Genomic DNA, 21407 nt, shown 5'->3' with positions numbered 1-21407 from the left:
TGATTTGCACTCATGCATGCTAACAGGTTAAGCTAATTCATCGATTAGAGCCAACTTTTCTTCACAGCAGTGGCATGAGCACAGATTTTTCATTACAAACACATTTCCATTGGGCCTTTGATGTCTCTACTCTTCCATCTGAAATCCCCGTTCACTGAACCCTTCCCAGCATCCCCTGGGACACGCTCGTGTCCCTCCACCTCCGCCATCCCATCCCGGTGGAACACACACACACACACACAGTCATATTCCAACAAACACATTCAAGACCACACGCAAAGTCAGAAGAAAAGTGCGCAGCATGAAGGGGAGGTGAAAAAAAACTAAAGGGATCTCAGGTTAAAAGGAGAGAATTTCTCTTCGATGCGACGCACGGTGCCCTTGAATTGAATGACACTTCAAACACTCACATTAGTAAAAGGAGAAGGAGTGTAGGGTACATCAAAAAAGAGCTACACAGAGTCGCTCCACCAGGCACAATCCCCTCCAGACTCTCTCTCGCTATATATATATGCACTCCTTACATTAGCCAACTTTGTTACATTTTTGCTCACAAAAGCTTCATTTATTTGATCTAAAATACTGTAAATCTGTAATATTGTGAAGTATTACTACTATTTAAAATAACTACTTTCTATGTAAGTACATATTAAAATGTCATTTAATCCTGTAATGAAAAGCTGAATTTTTCCACGGCCATTACTTCAGTTTTCAGTGTCAAACGATTCTGAGAAAACATTATAATATGCTGATTTGGTGCTCAAGTGACATTTATTATTATTATTATTATTATTATTATTATTATTATTATTATTATTATTAATGTTGAAACAGTTGTGCTGCTTAATATTTCTGAGGAAATCCAGATTTTGTTTTCTTTGATGAAGATAAAATTCAAAAGAACAGCATTTATTTTAAATGGAAATTTTGTAAATTGTAACAAACATAAATGTCTTTACTGACACTTTTGATCATTTTAAGGCATCCTTGCTGAATAGAAGAATGAATTTATAAAAAATAATTAAATAAATACATAATAATAAAAAAAAAAACATTCTAAACCCAAACTTTTACACAGTAATGTATATAATATTTATTCATAATATATAAAATGACTGGGCTGTCATTTTAAATATACAAGTAATTATATTTCTAAAAAGCACTGTAAACACATTTTCCAAGAACAGTTTATCATCAACCAAACAGCATGCAAGTGAACTGAAAAATAAATTGTATACAAACATACACAATGCACAAAAATACAAATGTCACAATTTCTCTCTCACTCACAGTCACAGACTCAGAAAACAAGGACACGGAGACATGGGGGTGGGGGAAGAAACACACACTCACATGGACACAAACACAAACAGGTGGGCTCCCATGTACCTCAGGCGTGACATCATGGGGTGCAAAACCCGTTCCACCGGTGGTCAGGATCAAGTTGAGCTCCTTTTCGTCGCACCAGTCCACCAGTGTCTCCTTTGATGCACACAAACACATTAAGTAGTAATTTTGTATAGTGCAGAAAGGTACATTTGCATCTGTTTTTTTTGTGCACCATATGAGCAGTTGCCCTCAATCTAGTGATGCAAAATCACATCAGCTATTTCGGGCATATAGTCTGGCCCGAAAAATAAAACATTACATTTTATAAACTGCTGTTACCAGCTAAAAATACCATAATACAGTGGCTCCAAAAAGTATATGCACGTGTAAGTCATTGCATCATTGCAGCAACTGAATTTTAACCAACTAGTCCACCAAGGTGATTTTTAGTGGATTTATGAAATTTATCAGAGAAACCACAGGTGAAGTTCATCACATTAACTATGAACATGATCCACTAACATTAGTATAATTTTAAAACTTCACAGCATTCTTAACCACTATTTTGTCTTAAACAATGTGCTTATGATATTTCTACTTTTTACATACTTTTACACACTTTCATTACATTTTTTCATTTGTGAGCTCAGATAAACTGCAAGTAAAGCACATTAACATTAAGAGTGCAGCACTACTATTGGCCTCTAGGGGGAAGCAGTGTGCAAAGGTGTGCATGGATGCGCATGTGTGCCTCATGGCCTCACTGAAGGGGTGAGAAGAAGTGTTACCTTGATCTCCTCAATCTCATCAGGGACTATTTTGTATGCAGAGATTATGCCTCCGAGCCTGTGGGTGAAACACACAAACAACAACAAACCGTTATTGTAGGTTCGGTCCCAACAGCAGGAGAGAAACTGGGAGTGAGAGAGGAAAAAAAACACAATGTGACAGAGTGCAGGAAAGAGAAAGAGCAACACAATGCCAGAGGTACCAGAAAGCTGTCAAAATAAATCCCCACACACTCCACCCACAACAGGAATGACAGTTAAAGAAGAAATTTCTCTTCTTTCATGGGACTCCTGCTGTTTTATTCGCTTCTGCATTCACAGGGGTGACGGCTCACAGAGAATTCAACTTTGACAGCGCTGTTTTTAGGCCACAAAACAGGTGGATTCGCGCAATGGCTAGGTTTCAAGTACCAGTTTCCCATCTAAAGGTATATTTGTACTCCTACATGGTGTAAAATCTCTGGAGAGAGAGCAAATTTGAACAGACATACACTAAACTTTTGAGCAAACCATGTTTACATTCTAAAGTGCAGCACACACTAGTGGCTGCTTCTAGTACTGCAGCTAGCAATAAACAGGGACAGCAGCTCAGGCACAGATCGTTTTGATTTTGACAAACAAACAAGTTCATTCTTTCTCTTAGTACTGCATGTTTATATACAAAATACATGAACAAATCAATGATTCATGTTCATTTAGGAAGAAATTGTTATTATGTGAAAAGACAGAGGTGATACAGGATGCACACAAGCACAGCTAAGCTGAAAATCAGTCGCCTGTTACAATGAATGGGATCAGGAGATAATGCAAGCCAGACTCGAACTTGTATCACCTGCATGAGCACCATGTTTCCCACAATGGGTTCACACCACAATGGGTCTAACTAAAGAGGCTTTTTAAACAAGGGCAAGCTCATGTGTCAGGAAACTAAATCCATTTGGCAAAATCGATTTGGCTCAGGGCTGGTTTTCTGGAGCTTATTTGTATATTTTAGGTTTTCTTAACTATGTTGTTGTTTTGCATCTACATTTTCTCATGAAGCAACCTACTGTATATTATCGGTCATCTCTTAATCTAACTATCATGGTGTAATGGCCACAAAAGAGCAACAAATAGAGAAAAGGAAAGAAAGAGAGAGGGAGAAAAAGACAAGGAGGGCAGTGACTAAAAGAAGAATATGCTGAACACAAAGATGCAGAGCTCTTGGCTTTAATCCGGTTGCCAGGGAAACCGCTGGCAACCGTGTGTGAAGATTGGGGGTTTGGGGAGAGGTGCTTTAAGACAGAGATGAGTTTGGGATTTCACCCTGGGTATTTTGTTTGTGTAAGTGAGTACACACATGTATTCACAGGCTTTATTAATGAATGTGTAAGTGGGTTGGGATGCACAATCTTTCACATCCCGAACAAGTATGTTAACATGTATTTGTGTTTACTGTAAAGTGGTTGAAAACTTAAAAAAAATTGTGGTGGAGTGTATGGATGCAACTAATGGCCAACCAAGCTCACCGTTACGAAAACTAACCATTGTTTTACTACAAATAAAACCCCCCAAAACAAAACATGGTTACTGTAGTTAAAACACGGTAACCACAAATTAAAGAGTTAGTCCACCCAAAAATGAAAATTACCCCATAAATTACTCACCGTCAGGTCAACCTAGGTGTGTATGATTTTCTTCTTTCAGACGAATCCACTTGGAGTTACTTAAAAAATTGTCTTTGATCTTTCAAGCTGTTTAATGGCACTCAGTGGGTGTAGTAGTGCATCTGTCCAAGAAGTGAAATAAAAAGTGCCCATCCTTAACATCCTTAATAAAAAGTCCTCCTTTAGTGAATCGATGAGTTTTTGTAAGAAAAATAACCATATTTTAAATGTAATAATCATTTTAATGTAGCTTGCGCTCACTGTTGTACACGGAAGCAGTTCCGGGTGGATGACGTATGGATGCGCCGCTCAGAAGGGATGAACGTGGAAGCAAAAAAAACTATTATTATTATTATTAACTACTATTAACTTTGGCGAGTTAATAAATAATAGTGTGCAGTCCCACGGCAAATAAATGTTGCTCTCATAAGGAACTATGACCTTGGTGACACTTTACTGCTCTCGGGTGAAGACACGTCCATCTCTGTTTCTCGGGGAGTGTTCACCTCCCTGTAGGTAAAGACACGTCCATCTCTGTTTCTCGGGGAGTGTTCACCTCCCTGTAGGTAAAGACACGTCCATCTCTGTTTCTCGGGGAGTGTTCACCTCTCTGTAGGTAAAGACACGTCCATCTCTGTTTCTCGGGGAGTGTTCACCTCTCTGTAGGTAAAGACACGTCCATCTCTGTTTCTCGGGGAGTGTTCACCTCTCTTTAGGTAAAGACACGTCCATCTCTGTTTCTCGGGGAGTGTTCACCTCTCTGTAGGTAAAGACACGTCCATCTCTGTTTCTCGGGGAGTGTTCACCTCTCTGTAGGTAAAGACACGTCCATCTCTGTTTCTCGGGGAGTGTTCACCTCTCTTTAGGTAGACACGTCCATCTCTGTTTCTCGGGGAGTGTTCACCTCTCTTTAGGTAAAGACACGTCCATCTCTGTTTCTCGGGGAGTGTTCACCTCTCTGTAGGTAAAGACACATCCATCTCTGTTTCTCGGGGAGCGTTCACCTCCCTGTAGGTAAAGACACGTCCATCTCTGTTTCTCGGGGAGCGTTCACCTCCCTGTAGGTAAAGACACGTCCATCTCTGTTTCTCGGGGAGCGTTCACCTCCCTGTAGGTAAAGACACGTCCATCTCTGTTTCTCGGGGAGCGTTCACCTCTCTGTAGGTAAAGACACGTCCATCTCTGTTTCTCGGGGAGCGTTCACCTCTCTGTAGGTAAAGACACGTCCATCTCTGTTTCTCGGGGAGCGTTCACCTCTCTGTAGGTAAAGACACGTCCATCTCTGTTTCTCGGGGAGCGTTCACCTCTCTGTAGGTAAAGACACGTCCATCTCTGTTTCTCGGGGAGCGTTCACCTCTCTGTAGGTAAAGACACGTCCATCTCTGTTTCTCGGGGAGTGTTCACCTCTCTGTAGGTAAAGACACGTCCATCTCTGTTTCTCAGGGAGTGTTCACCTCTCTGTAGGTAAAGACACGTCCATCTCTGTTTCTCAGGGAGTGTTCACCTCTCTGTAGGTAAAGACACGTCCATCTTTGTTTCTCAGGTTCATGTTCACCTCTCTGTAGGTAAAGACACGTCCATCTTTGTTTCTCAGGTTCATGTTCACCTCTCTGTAGGTAAAGACGTCGGAATTGTCTCTATCCAGAGGACGGTCGGCCATGTGTGTCCCCACTATGATTAATTCAGCTCTATTTTTACAACACCTCGTTAGTAAAACTGAGAGCTCTTCCGATTAATCAATTCACCTGAGCTGACAGAGCACTGGAGATGTAGCTCGCCAATCAACAGACAACACACACATACCTTATCCATCAATACGCTCTGAACTATGTCTACCTTCTGGCTGCGCCCCATGCTTCTCTACTCTCTGACATCTTTCAGAGACCTACATCCTGCTGTCTCTGTCGCTCCTCTGACCTTGGTCAAGATACATAGAATTGCTATGATCAAATCTTTAGTTTTTGATGATAAAGTAGAAACAGAGATAGATTGGCAATGCAGGTTCTGTTACAATGCAGTCTTGGAACAAGTTCCCAACAATTCCTGATCCATCATAAAGACCTATGACCCCACTGCTCAATCCTCTTTACCCATAACGCCACAACACCAATAGCCCCAGATAATTTAATTATTTGGATGGGGCACTGCATCCTTGCTCTGTCTGAAATCAAAAGCTGCTTTATCAAATTAATAGGTTGTGTTTGATGTAAGTTACATCTCAAGGAAACTGGTCTTCCAAGGTACTTCAGAAATCAACCAGATTGGTGCATCTTTTTAGACAGGTTGTTAGTGAATATTTGATTTGGATGTGCCTTGAGACCTTCCAACCTTCGGATTATGTCTAGAGAAGGCAGCATTTATATGAGCGATGAGCTCTGCTTCCTGCTGAAATATTGTTAAGGCAAAGCAAGGCAAGGCAAAGCACGAGAGCTATCTGCTGAAGTATACAAGAAGTAGCTGCCTTACGAGAGGCCTGCATTAAGTGAAGAGTGCATGCCGACATACTCTGCACACAAGCACTCCGAAGTGCAGTCTGCAGCAGTTCAGTTCTGCATATGGTCACTTTTTTAATGACCTTTGATGCATGACTGAGGAAAGATCCACCTATAATTTAACTGACACTTTTACTTGAAATCCTTACTATCTATACAAATTGCATGATGTAAAAGAGATTACTTAATCGTTTATATATTGGCTGGTCTTATGGACCCAGATTTTTGACTACTAATGTAAAGTCTGGTCCATTTTGAAGTGTATTTCAGCCAAAAAAACATCTCCCTAAGGGCCTTTTAGAAAGTTCTGCATTCAGTTTCATTTAGAAAAAGGATCATCAGCCACCACAGAGTTTTTTACAAACTGTTTAGGGATGCTTAAGAATCTTGTTTACTTGCTAGTCTAAAACACAACTGTTAAATATCTTTCAAAGATCTGATGCCATAACCCTGGCAAACTCTGGCAATCCCAGCAACAAGCTGTTACTCAGAAGTATTTATTATATCAGATTGACAAACTATAAAGAAAACCTTGCTTTTCCAGGAAACTGCTAAAAGCCTGTGCATCTCAATTCCTGGTAACTGTACAGAAGCTTTGCTTCAAATTCTGTCGATTCACAGAATCATTGACATTTACAACAATGCAGTAATGCAGACATACTGAGTAAGAAACTGTAGCAGGTTTCCTCCTTTTGCAAAGGATGGACTCTTAGGGCCTTGTCCCAAAGTCCTCCACCAAGTTCACAGATCAGTCTGGATTGTTTGGTAGTAGTTCACATCAGTGTGGGATCAGCATAAGGCTGCATTCGAGGGCAGTAAAGAGGGTTACACTATGGCAAAGATGTCCAATCCTGCTCTTGGAGGGCCACTATCCTGCAGAGTTAGTTAGAATTAATCAAGGTTTTCAGGATTACTAGAAACTTCCATGCAAGTGTTTTGTGGCAGTTTAGAGGACTCATTTGGACACTGGCCCTCCAGGAGCAAGACTGTACACCATTGCCCTGCCGTTTTGTGAACTTCATGAACATGCCTTGATCTGGGACAGGGCCTTAATCTCCATGAAGGACATCCATCCATTCAGCACAGAAAGTCTAGGAATGGAACACGATGACTGGAAATGTCCTATGGTGTACAGGACCTGATGTAGTATTTTACATTACCAATGTGTTTGTATGTGAGTCACTTACAAGGACGGGTCATGGACAAGATCTTTGAGGTTTATTCCACTGCGGTCCTCAGCAAGGTTTCTGAAGCAGCTGTCACTCACTGCAGACAGGAAAGAGATAGAGAAAGGATGTGAGACATGGAAAAAGAGAAAAAAAGGCACATCATTGAATGGAAATAACAGAATGCCCCTTCAAAGACCATACATGTCTGATTCCTTGAACATCACGTTAGTCCTGAGGTTTGAGAGAATATGAGTTATGTCCAAACACATTACTCAACAAAAGCACACAGCTATAAGCATGAAGATTCATAATCTAAGGCCCTCATGTATTCTGTGTAACGGAGTGTTACACACCACAGAGCATTAACATTACTGTCCTCCTCTGTGCTGTCAAATTCTTCGAAGATTTTACAACCTTTATCATGGTGAGCAGAAACGCCACCAATGATAACCATCAGTTCAGTACACATCCTCAAGCACCACCAAAAAACTACCCGTAGTTACAATTGCAACTGTAGTTAAAGGGGGTGTATCAATAAAAATCTTGCTTCTTTCCTTCTTTTTGAACACATAATAATGCCATCTACATGGTATTGATGCAAATACAGTAAGCTCATTAGCATAACCCTAACCACATTCACATATCAATGCCTATTTTGAATTCACTAGCATTACAAGTGAGAAGTTAGAAAGAAATTAGCCAATTAAACGTATAGAAGTCTTAAAGACATATTTCATCCAAAAATAAAAATGTTGTTTGGACTGTATAGGCAAAAGGGTTTAAACATTCTTCAAAAAATGTCTTATTTTGTGTTCCACAGTACAAAGTAAGTCATACCAGTTCAAAATGAAATGAGAGTGAGTAAATAATGGCATTTCCTACTTTTTTTTGGTGGGGTGGGGGGTGAACTATTCCACTAAAAGCACAGTAGTACAAAAAAGTTGAAAAGAGACATAAAGTACATGATCGCCGTTTGTGGCGCAAGAAAACTTAACTAAACGTATCACTGTACTTTGGGGAACAAAATAAAAAAGTATGGACTATATCAGTGTTGTAGTCAAAGTCAGTTAAGACTAAGACGAGAAGTGGGTCGAGTCTGAACGAAGCCTGATTTAGAAACAGTATCGCACAAGTCTCCACAGTGTATACATACCGGTCCAGCACAGAGTGAACATATCTGCGAGTCGGTACAGAAAAACAAAATGTATCTGCAGTGTTTGTATTCTGAGACAAGACTGAATGTTCCAAATGCTCCAGAGTCCATGACAAGACCAAGATCAAATCCAGACTTAAGTATTACAATCCCTCAAGTCAACATTGAAACCCTATTTAAACCTGGTCTTATTGTGCATTATCTCAAAGAAAAATATCTTTACAATAAAACAAATTTCTATGCCTCTGAAATGACTTTTTAAGGTCACCATGTCCTCTTATTTCTCAGCCACCAGTCATATAGAGGTGACTGTTCATAATTCATTCTCTATGGTTAAATGAAGTCTATTCCTAAAAAATGTTCTCATCGAATATGCATCACCTAGAAATATGCTGCATTACCAAATTAAAAAATACTTGCAAATGCTTTTAATAGTAATATAAATAATAGTAAATTCAACTGCATTGTGATGTGGATATAAGGGTCTAGTGCAGCTCAAAACAGGTCAAAATCTGTGACGAGAGAAGAGAGTGACCTGTGCTGTGTAAATAAATGATAAAGCACTGCCATTCACCATCAAATTCTCTATCACGCACAAGGGCTCGCTGCAACACTTGCTTCATAATTGCAGCATTTTCTCACCCTTCTCTCTTTTCTCCTCATCTCTTGCTCTCTCTGTTCTCTCTCTCTCTCTCCACCCTGTAACCCTTGATCTATAAATAGGCTGGTGTTTCCTGCAGGAGGCAGGAGAAGTGAGCTCTCCTCAGAGAGGCTGCAAAGAACTTCTTGTCACAGGCACACAAATGCAACGTCTGTGTGTGTTTAAATGAGTGTGAAGGAGGAGGATTATTCTGCCGATGCATAGAGTATATAAGTGACCGTGTGTGTATGCGAGACAGAGAGAGAGAGAGAGAGAGAGAGAGGGGTGCAGCAGTTGGAACATTCATCAGCGATGTTAAGGCATCAGAATGTTAATGTCACCACAGCTCTACCCTGCATGAGAGGAGAGGAGAGTTGTCTATTTTTCCGGATCTACTAAAGAGCTACACCTCTCAAACAAAGCATGGTTAAGCAGATCAAATCCTTGTCAAAGCCATTGTCTTTGTTCCTTGCAAACATTACAAAAACTACTGTGGTGGTACACTCTTAGCAACCAAATGATAATACCCATTGCATTGCACGGTATTCCAAAGAACTCAAAAAATAAATAAATAGTGATACCATTGTATTTAAATAGTATTCCCAAAAATATGATTTAACCATATGGTACTATGATAGAAATGGTTGGTAATACTATAATACTCCACAATGGTATTTAAAAGAACGCCAAGGTACTTAAAATAATTCAGTATTACTATAATATTGTCGAAATATGAACAGAATAAGTACTATTTAGGCTACATATCATGATATTATAGTACTCTTAATGTACTTCAGAGAATATTATGCATTCCCATAGTACAGTGATTAATGGTAACACCACAGTAATTTGTTGTATACCATGGTATTCAGAGGATAAAACATGGTAATAAGTATAGTATGTGTTCAAAAGAGCATGGAAATATCATGTTACATTTTTTGTTTGTTAAAAGGAAATATAGTGTTACATTAAGTAATACAAGTGTAAATTAATTACTGAACATCTCCAATTCTCAGGTTACAAAGAAACAGCATCCTTCAAGCTCTGTTTGTAGGAAGGTACGAGCACACACCGACACACTCTCTTTCTACCTCATGTCTGTGACTCACAGCTCTGCAGACGGAAAAGTCTGTCTGCATGGACACTTTGGTGAGGTGAGAGTTTCCCTCTCAGCGTGAGACTGTGTGTGTGTGTGTGTGTGTGTGTGTGAGCGTGCGCAAGTGTGTGTTGCCTGCGGCTGTGAGTAGGAGTTAGACTTGCATGAGCGGAGCTGGTGTAAAACCCTGTCTCGTTAACCCCTGCCTACATCCAGAGAAGACCTGTGGACCTCACTCTGTTCCTCAAACAGCACAGGTCCAACACCTGGGAGAAGATAAGCCCAGCTTTGAGCCTCAAATCTCGGTGGAGCAACATTCCCTATAAAAACCCTCCTGATATAAAAGACTGCATATAGAAACATCGGGTACTAAAGCTCAGAGCAAACGGACGAGTATGACTCCAATTGGACGATCAGCTAATCCAGTTGGTTTAATTTTCTTTCTGTCTTGTTTCATCCCCCTTCAGGTTTTTCAAGGTTTATTCTGACACTAAGTAGCAAATAAGGTTGAAACTTCCATTAAAGAGCTCTTTTAGTAGCCTAACATGACTAAAATTTGATTTGTACATTTTCCGAGACATGTGTGAGTTTTGCAAAATTAGGTTATAACTAGATACTAAACCTGAACCTATTTCTACCCCTTACCCATGTATTTACCTTATATTTTCCAGTACTTTCGAAAATAAGTACAGTGTAAGTACATGTAAAGTAAAATAAAGTGCAACCATAAAAACGAGATCAAACTAATAAACTAGTGTCAACACCAACAAATGATAACGTTCTGTTTATTGCACGTGCACGCTGCAGTCTTAAAGCTGTGTGGCTTGTAATTGGCTGTCAGTGGTCAAATCATTCATCAGCTGGAAGAAAATCATCCTGAAAGGGACTTCAACTATATTGATGTTAATGTTACAGTCATAGGCACCAATTTATGTCAATGCCACTGGGTGCCCAACCTCCGTAACACCCCCGACCCAAAATGATATGGGCTCATTACTCAGTGTTAAACTAGGCCTACTTGGTGTTCGTTTTTCAAGTTTTTTTCTCCATGCGAAGTTCAGCTGATGAAGAATTCAATTCACAACCAGAAACATGAACTGCAAAGTGTCAAGTAGTCAGACATTCGACAGTCAGAAAAACTGGCTTTAATACACACGGAAAATGTTTAACGGAAGCCACGCAGATGCAAAAAAAAAAGTGAAGTGACATTCAGCCAAGTATGGTGACCCATACTCAGAATTCGTGCTCTGCATTTAACCCATCCAAAGTGCACACACACAGAGCAATGAACACACACACACACTGTGAGCACACACCCGGAGCAGTGGGCAGCCATTTATGCTGCGGTGCACGGGGAGCAGTTGGGGGTTCGATGCCTTGCTCAAGGGCACCTAAGTCGTGTTATAGATTCGAACCCACAACCCTAGGGTGAGGAGTCAAACTCTCTATAGAGGGTAAATAGCCTAAGGTTTTGTGTTTTTAATCGATTAAAATAAACATTGGGCGGCCACATATCACATTGTTTATATATATATATATATATATATATATATATATATATATATATATATATATATATATAAATTTGTACAGAGCTGTTGAAACCGGAGATTCACACTAAATAAAACCAAATAATCCACACATAAAATGAAATCAACAGATGCAAGGAGTATTTGATGAAGTCCATGTACATCAATGTTTACTCTAACTAGAGATTTTCACGGAGGAAATTAACAAAAGTCCTGCTCATTTTTGTTCATTGTGGAGTTTTGCAAGCTTGCGAATCCTCATTTGAACAAAACGTCATGAGACCGTGATGAACTATGACGAAGGAGAGCTTTTTAGTGATTACAAAGGGAGTGCTCTTTGTGTGCTTGCCATATATAATCTATTTAGAATTTGGATTAAAAAAATAAAAAAAATCATCCACATACTGTACATGCTGCACAGTTTAGGGAAAGACATCTACATATTATGCAGTATTCACACTTAAAAGAGCAATGGATGGAAAAAATACATGAGAAAAATTATACTTATTGAGGCCAGAGCATACTCAATTTCTGAAGTACCCTCAGTATTTAGTTCTAGAAGCAGTTTTCATCAGTAGCTCATGTTAAAGGTGATCGCATGGAGTTTTATGTTGCAGTAGGCTATGCTTCAAAGTCAGAAAAACTGGATTCTAACTCCTCTGATTGGCAACTGTGTTCAAGAACTCAACCAATATGTCTGTGATTGGCTACATTGCTCAATGTTGCAAAAACATTTATTTTAATAGAGACATTTTGATGCTCTCCAGAGTGCAAACACAAATATGCACTGGATAGTTTGCCAGATCTTTTTCTACAATTTGGTAGTGAACAGTTTCTCGGAACCTATGGTTACAGTTGTGGTGTAGACTTAAAATGACTATTAAAACTTTGAAGATTTGGAGCTTTCTTCTCAATGTGAATGATATTATCTTATTTAAGTAGCTTGCTTTCTAGGTAGAAACCAGCTGCAAATTGAAAAGATGAACAAATGATTATCAATTACGAACTGGCTGCACTTTTCTCAAGAGCTTTTCTGAGCTGGCAGACACACAAGGGGAAAAAAAGTGAAAAAAAGTGCAAATTCCATCTGATGTCTCTTTTAAAAACACTAAATAGCTGGAGAAGTCTGGCATATATGTCACCAGAGAAAAGTGTGTCAACAGGACATTTTGATTTAACATGAAAAAAAAAAATAGGCAGCTCACATAATTGTTCATATGCATCTTAAAATACCAATAAAATATCAATAACATGTATTTAGAAAATAGTTTGGGGGACTTTTCATTTGATGTGGTTTAAAAATAAAAACAAAACAATAATAAAAGCCTACCACCATGTCTCTATGACATTCTAGTTGTGAATCTGTAGCTGATGCATTAACAATGCCATGGTCAAAGGTTCATTTCCCAAGGAATACCTTGAATTTAAGTTACTTTAGGTAAAATTGTTTGCTTTTATCTAAAATTGTACAAATCATTCTTGGAGGCTCAACTTTCCATACCAGCTGCACAATTTGAAATCATTCATGCTCTTAGCATAAAGGATGCAGGACAAGCTATGTGCCAAAGTTCAATGCCTAGGGTTAGTACATTTTTTAATTTTCCAAAGAGTAGCCTTCTCAAGCACCACTATCAAAATGAGTTAGAGGCCTTTGCTGTGTTCAGATGTGTGTCCAGTCAGAGTTGTGCATGTGAAACATCCTGCTGACCAATCAAAGAAGCCCCCTGGACCAACTCCCCAAGAGAAATGTTATATATCACTCACTCCTCGCTCTAGATCTAATCAATGAGCATCTCTACTGCCCTCTGCCTCCACCTTCATGACTATGCAAGACTGCTCTGGAAACAAGAGATACGGAAAGAAAATGGAATATGAGCTAAAAGAAAAGGGTTTCCAAGAAGAGAGGGAGCTGGTCTGTGTAGGTTTCAGTTGAACTTCATTAGATCAGTGACAGGAACATAGCGATCCCCAGGCACGTGGTTAACAGTGCTGGATACGTTGTGTGCGTGTGTGTGAGGGGATGATGTTAAGGAGAGAAGAGAGAAAGTCACAATGGAACTTAAATCTGTGAGCTGCATTTCAAAGCACCTTTATGCGAAATGTATCGTATAGAGTCTACAAAAGCTCAATTTCTAGATAAGCGTTTCACAAAGGCAAAGAAGGGAATGGGTAAAAAGGAAAATGTGAAAGAATAGTGGACGTGTTCTAGAGAGGAAGGAGGGAGGTTTAATTAAATCATTGAGAAAATAGCAACATCATATTTCCTATAAAAACACACACATACATAATCAAACACACTTATACAATGGTGACAGGAAGTACTGAGTAGCACTTCATTTAGCAGTCATGACTTCTAAACATTTCCTGCAGGCTACTCCATCACTCCAGCACATCAACTTAAAGGTATTTTGGCCTACTTCTGTGCACAGGACTGCTTCAAGTCACTGATATTTTTGGTTGTTTTGAATGACCGCTGCCTCCAGGTCACTGCTGTAACATCTCGATTCAGTCAGGGCTCAACCTTTAGCCATTCAGGCTTACTGATCATCAGCATATACAAGAAAATAAATGATCCCCAAAACATTGTGAACCATGCTCATGAATATGAATTAGGGGATTTAAAATTCCCCAGACATTTGTAACCGATTAAATGGTGGGTTCGTCCATTTTAGAATAAACTACTCACCAGTGGCATTTTCTTTGCCATCTTTGGGGACATCGGATGCATATTTAGTGAATGTTACTAGCTTTATGTCATGAAAGATTGGATGGAAATTTAAAAAGACAAAGTTAGTAACCAATTCTAGTCTAATTTTAATATGTATAAAGTTGATAATACATGTATGTGATTGAAAAGTTCCTAAAAAAGTAGGAAAGCAGTTTCGTTTTAAAATGTTTACTGCCTGAACCCTTATGCTTCCACTGTAAGTGCATATTGCAACATATTGTTTAATCTCACTGCTAAAAAGACAACTAAAATAACATTATAAGTGATTTAACAAAATAACTAGTGGTCAACCGATATGTGTTTTTTGACAGACGATGCCGATATCTTGGAAAGCAGGGGATGATAGCTGAGATATATATATATAAATATAAAGCCGATATTATTTTTTAAAATATTATTATTAATATTTAAGAAATTCGAAATCATTTGACAATGGATTAGAAAATAAATGTAAAAGAAACATGCTTATACTATAGATGACAGTATTTTTCACAAATAATAAAATATTTAATACAAATATAATTAAAAAGAAAGTAAACACTGTAACCAACAGGGGAAGTATTCTGGGAAGTTTGTGTGCACTGGGTTTATAGTTTAAAGCATTCAATTCACACGGACTGACCATCACACAGAGAACACATGACAAAGTTTGAGTTTGCAAGGTTTGTGAAATTAAATGTTCATTAGTCTTTCAAAGATTTCTTTAAATTATATAAATGCGTATTTGCTTAATGCTGACGTTAAACGAGAAAGTATTATAATGTTTGCCTTTCTATTACCAATAGGCCTAATATCCAGTTTTTTATAAGGTATATTTTGTAAGATGTTGAGATAAAGTTTAGTGTTCCTGTAGCACAACTGGTAGAGCATTGCGTTAGCAAGCAAGCTAGCGCAAGGTAGGGGGTTTGATTCGCCGGGAACACATGATAGGTAAAAATTGATAGCCTGAATGCACTGTAATTCGCTTTGGATAAAAGCGTCTGCTAAATGTATGAATTTAATTTAATTTAATTTAATTTAATTTAATATAAAATAAATCGTTATAATACATTCTGCATGCATTCATTTCTTTGTTTAACCGCTCTATGTGATAAGATAGACTTCTATCTGTGTTAGACAGAAATGTTAACGACGACGACAAACAAGAGAGTGAGAGTGTGAGAGCCGCTCTCAGCACCATCAAAATAAAAGTCCCAACTCGAACACATCGGCCAAGCAGGAAAACGTATCGGCCAATGCCGATATTTGAAAAATATCCGATTTATAGGGCTTGGCGATATATCGGTCAACCGCTAAAAATAACAAGCCACACATTTCAGCTTCCCTCAAAGCAAGAAAATTCTTTTAAACTAGTCAAGCTAGCAGCTTCTGTACTTGTTTTTTTTTTATTTTTTTTTATCCAAGAAATATGCTCCATAAACACTAGGCTCTTCAAGCAGAAGATCTTCTCACTGGCCTTCTGCACCAACAGAATCCACTCTAAACATCCCACCATGAGGTTCTGTGAAGTCAGACTAAAGAATGCCACCCTGATCAAAGTCTGAGTGAATAATGACTTAAAAACCATGTGTTGGAAGCTGCCCTCGTCTTCTCTCTCTTTCCAGAGCAGATTAATAAAACATCATGCACAGCAACTCCACTGCTAACTTGCTTAGTCAGCAAAATGTTACACATCTCTCAAAACTGAACACACATACAGGACGCATGCAAACAATGCCAACACCACACAATAACAAAGCAAGCAAGCTCACACACAAAGAAAAGAAGTTCCTAAAAGAAGGGAGTACTTTTAGTCTGTCTTTTGAAACTTTGAAAGTTCAAACTGATGATAAATATCAAATAAATATTCACAGTATTAGGAAAGACCACACATGTGCACTGCACACACATTCAATTTCATGTACTGTATATCATTCATCATAACAAGCGTGTTTTCTATTTATTTTTTTTAATTTGAAAGTAGACATTTCACTCTCTATAGATTTGTTTTTTCATACACTGAGCTTCTAAGTTTCTTGCTCAAGTTGACAAGACCGAGATGGCAGAAAGCACATCTTGTTTGCTTTAATTATTTTACAGAGTCACAACATTTCGTTGTTATTCTGAGTATATACAAATAAACGTAGAATCTTTACAAATTCAAAAGATTTATTACTTTTATCTGTATGACCAAAAATGACGGAGTATTTTAAGAGCAAATGAGAGCACTGGTGCCTCCATCTGTCCTGCTGTGATTTATAGTAATTTATAGTGATTTTGTTTCTATCCGAGTCCTGAAAAAATGCCTTTAGTCTACACCGGATGCCACAGTTGTCGTGTGGTGCCACGCCACATCAGCTAAAGACTGACTACACTTGAGAGACAAAGCAACCGTTGAAAATCATTTGAAATTTGTGTCATCACATCATAAATAGAATGCTACAGCAGTTTACTGTCATTGATTTGTGGAGTCATGCCGCACTGCATCCAGTGTAAACAGAATAATTGATAATACAGAGTCCTGTTGACTAATCTATATATAATGAATCTCTATTATTGATCAGTGGTTCTATAGTATTTTGTCGAGTTGCTCCGTGCTGCTCGCATCCAGTGTAGACACGATGTTAGGAATCGTTAATTGTTTTCCCTTATAAGGATTCATGCTTTGGGCACACCCCTAACTCCACAACCCCCCAAAACTAACCGCCCACTCGCCTTCACCACTGCCGATATCATCGTTCAACACAATGTTTCACTGTAGACATTGTCGAATGCCAAATATGTAGACATCGCCCAACCCTACCTGTAGTTTCACAACTTTGTAAACGACATATTTTATAATTGAAGATAAAAAATCTTAGGGGTGCTCCGATCACGATCGGCCGATCGTTATGCGCATCTCGTCAGTAAAGCCGGTTCTCTAATCAGCGGTTAATTCCATCAGGTGCGTGATTTCACATAGAGCAGCTGTTACTACACTGAGCTGTTGTTAACTGAGAAGCTGCGCAAATCCACGTTCATTTTCAGCGTTTATTGGCGCATCTTCTCAGTTAACAACGGCTCTGTGTAGTAACAGCTGAAATAATTCCACATTTTTTCTACAATGGTCTTTTTATAAATGTCTGTGAGGTTGGGCTTTCCGCCATTATTAATCTTTCATTACCACACTGATAAATATTGAGAAGAGATTCTTTCAGGAAGCCGCCACACACATAACAGAGAGGAATCTCATCTCTTCACATCCCTCCATTTCTGTAATCTTGAGCTCTTTCACTCTCCTACGTTTTTTACCACTTCTAAAATTCAAAGGACAGAGATTATTAAAATCATAGGCCTCATCTAAAGAACGAAAGAAAAAAAAATGCAAACCGAGACAGAGAGAGACAGAATAACAAACAGAGATGGAGAAAGACAGATGGTCAGTCAGGAAGAACAATGGTGAATGATGAAGGGATCGGAAGACTGAAGAAGAGAACTGGGGAGGTGTAGAAGAGCGAGAGACTGGGGATGAGAATAAAAGGAGGATGAAAAGAAGAGTAGATAAATGATGAATGAGATGAAACATACATCCTGCGAGAGAAAATACACAGGAAGGATTGGGAGATTTAGATTTACAGAATGACGCAAACCCTTACAGCCAAGACACACACACACACACACACAGAGCTATTCCCCTTGTGAACGCTGGTAATTATCTTAAAGCCCACTGCTGATGACCCCTGTGCTTTCATTAGCACTTTTGCCTCATGCAAGCACACACATAACACACAGAAACAAACCTGTTTACTCTCCTGCAAGACATTCATTAAGAGCAGAGCGGTCACTGTAACACATTGAAACATGATTTTGGGATTCCTCTTAAAGGGATATTTTGGGTTTATTATGAGTTAAGGTCTATGGAATGCATCTGTTACTAATTATGACAGAAAACAAAGAATAAATGGCATCGAGGATTATGGACTTGCAATAGAAGTCTATGGGGCAAACACAACAGAACCATACTGGATTGAAAGAGCATTTCTGTCATCTTATTTAGTTTTTAGAAAGATTTCAGTTGAACAAAGTGCCTGCTTTTTTCTCAAATACTACTGAAACTCACCTTCAAATTCCTGCGGAACACAAATGAAGAAGACACTTTGAAGAATGTTGGTTACTACCGTAAACAGTTCTGCTTGAATCCAAACCACGGCACAGTCTATAGAATGAAAATGTGCCTCCTCCTAATATAATTTGCCTTTGACTATAGCAATAGCAGGTAGAAAACCGTGGTTTAAGACTGTTACAAACTAAAAGCTACTTTAATATCTTCTAAAACATCTTCCTTTTTCAATAGGTAAACATAACTTAAAATAAAACTGGGCCTTTGAACAGAGAAAGGTGTTGGAGTCGTGGCTTAGCCAGACATGATGATGTGCTAACTTGGGATATCACATGACTTCCTATGCCCTCACAACCACCTCTAAAAATAAAGAGGCAGAAATCCTAAAATATACAGACAGCATCCTCCTATAACCCGCAGAGTGATGCAAAGCTTCTCATCAATTCGGTTTAAAAAATTATCTTAATCCCTATTAGATGTTTTCTGGTTTAAAGGCATAGTTCCCTAAAAAATAACAATTCAACCATCATTTACTGAGCCTCATGTCATTCTGAAGTCATAAAACTTTCATTCAAATGATTCAAGTTTGAAACATAAATGAAGATATTTTAATGAAGCCTGAGAATAGTACACAGAACCAAGACATTGGTTCGCTTGATTCCTGAAGGTTCCCCGATAAAAAAAAATTCTTCCCGGGGTTAAAATATACGTTTTTTAGCAGGGTTGCCTTGGTAAAATTTGCATTTTAGGGGCTAAATATCACGTTATTGGTATTGGGGTTGCTTCAAACCGCGGACATGAAAAACAATCGCAGACTTGGCAACACTGGTTCAGGTGGAGCGGCAGTTACTACACAGAGCCGTAGTCTACCGAAAACGAACACAAAATCGTTTTCAAAATCGACAAAGAATCGCCTGCGATTTTAACATCGATTTTGTGTAGATTGTCAGTGAATTACGGCTCGGGGGAAGTAAATGCCAACCGGTGTTGCCAAATCTGTGGTTGTTTTCATGTCCGCGGGTCAATGTGACCCCTAATAGAAATAACGTGATATTTAGCCCCTAAAATGCTAATTTTACCAAGGCAATCCTGCTAAAGAACGTATATTTTAACCCCGGGAAGATTTTATTTTATCGGGGAACCTGGAAGCGCGATTGGGCTAGTTTTGGACTAGTTTTGAGAAGCAACTGGGCAGGATTTATTGTGAAAACCTGGCAACCCTGATCTGAACGCACGTGCTGGAGATATACTTCTAATTACAGGAGCATCTTTACTGATGAGATGTGCATGAAAATCGCATTTCGATTTTATGCACAGCCCTAGCTTAAATTAAATCAGTTCATCAAAAGCGATTATGTCTCTTCAGAAGACTTTAAGCCACTTGATTCATTTAGATTACATTATGAATGTTTTGATTCATCAACACTTTCATCTAATAGAGTTAAAAATGGAGTGACAAATGTCTTAGGTTTTATTCAAATTTCTTCATTCGTGTTTTGATCAAAAAACAAGTTTGAAAAAAAAAACTATGAACTATTCCATTAAACATTCACTAAAGCAGCTCAGTCTCACTTGTGCTTCTATGCACAAAAAAACAAGAGAATAAGAACTTCCTGTAGGCCTCTAGTTGCAAAGTTTCTGAGGACTGTAACAGTGGCACTGTCCTTCACTAGACAGACACTGCACATGAAGACTCAGTTGAGCTGCAATGTGTGAGAGCTGTAATCCCACAATCCAGCTCTGCATCCGAATCGGAAGCTTAATCTGCTGCGGAACGACTCCCTGGGTCTCACACACACCACGCTGACATAAAGGTGCTCTGTTCATTCACTTCTTGCATCCGTGTGTTTGGTGGATGACCCAAAGTGTGTTCGCGTCAGAAAATGAAGAGAATGAATCAAGTCTGAGTCTGAGTTGACAGAAGTTGTGTTCTCAAGGCAGATGTGTGTGGACTCCCCTCCGCAAACACATCTGTATGGCCACAGAGCTCAGATCACATAACAGATCTCATTACGCCAACGTGTTATATTACCCAGATGTGATGTAATGTTTCTCTTTTTTTCACCCCAGCCAACATAAATACACAAACTGGCACTTGAATTATTCCATTATTAGATAAAGAATAAAATCAATACAATATAATATTACAATTATCGTACACTCAGTATTGTATCCATTAATGTTTTATGCTATATTTTATTTATACACATACAATTCAAAAGTTTATTAGAACACTGTGAAATCAGTAATATTGTGAAATAGGTCAATTGTTTTCTATTGTAAAATATTTGAAATGTAATTTATTCCATAGACACAAAGCTGTATTTTCAGCATTCATTACCCCAGTCTTCAGTGTCACATGATCCTTCAGAAATAGAGATGTTGTGTATTTGGCATTATTTGCATCGCCCCATGTTTGGAATTAACAACAACCCTATATAATGTTAATTAAAGCACTGGTGCTTGGCTTCAGAGTGGAGATTCTGTATTGTACATTTATGTGTATAAATAAAATATATCATAAAACATTAATGGATATCTTAAACAAAATGAGCTTTAAACGGCTGTGTGACATGGCTATTACAGCAAATTGGAAATGTTTTATTGTTAACATAGGATACTCTACATTAAACACAAATTTGGCTCAATTAGATTCATAGGGGCATGTGTGCCAGTGCAAAAAGAATAGTTAAACATCATCAACAACATTTTCTTTTGTGGTTGCGGCTGCTTAGAACCAAAAATGGAATTTACATGTA

General features: G+C 38.6%; 1 protein-coding gene across 14 annotated transcripts in view; it reads right to left on the bottom strand.

Moving 5' to 3' along the window:
* Positions 1-21407, bottom strand: part of LOC113060651 (gephyrin) — a 78067-nt gene that overhangs the window by 43456 nt on the left and 13204 nt on the right. For all 14 annotated transcript variants that reach the window (XM_026229748.1, XM_026229741.1, XM_026229742.1 and 11 more), the window contains exons 2-4: positions 7443-7521; positions 2118-2175; positions 1390-1482 (exon numbers count right to left, since the gene is read on the bottom strand). In XM_026229748.1, the coding sequence (XP_026085533.1) occupies positions 1390-1482; positions 2118-2175; positions 7443-7521 (230 nt within the window). The remainder of the gene's footprint in view (positions 1-1389; positions 1483-2117; positions 2176-7442; positions 7522-21407) is intronic.

This window comes from Carassius auratus, chromosome 42 (assembly GCF_003368295.1).
Source record: "Carassius auratus strain Wakin chromosome 42, ASM336829v1, whole genome shotgun sequence".
Classification (NCBI taxonomy): domain Eukaryota; kingdom Metazoa; phylum Chordata; class Actinopteri; order Cypriniformes; family Cyprinidae; genus Carassius; species Carassius auratus.
The sequence above is the reverse complement of the archived record's forward strand: the minus strand, read 5'-3'. Positions and strand labels throughout refer to the sequence as shown.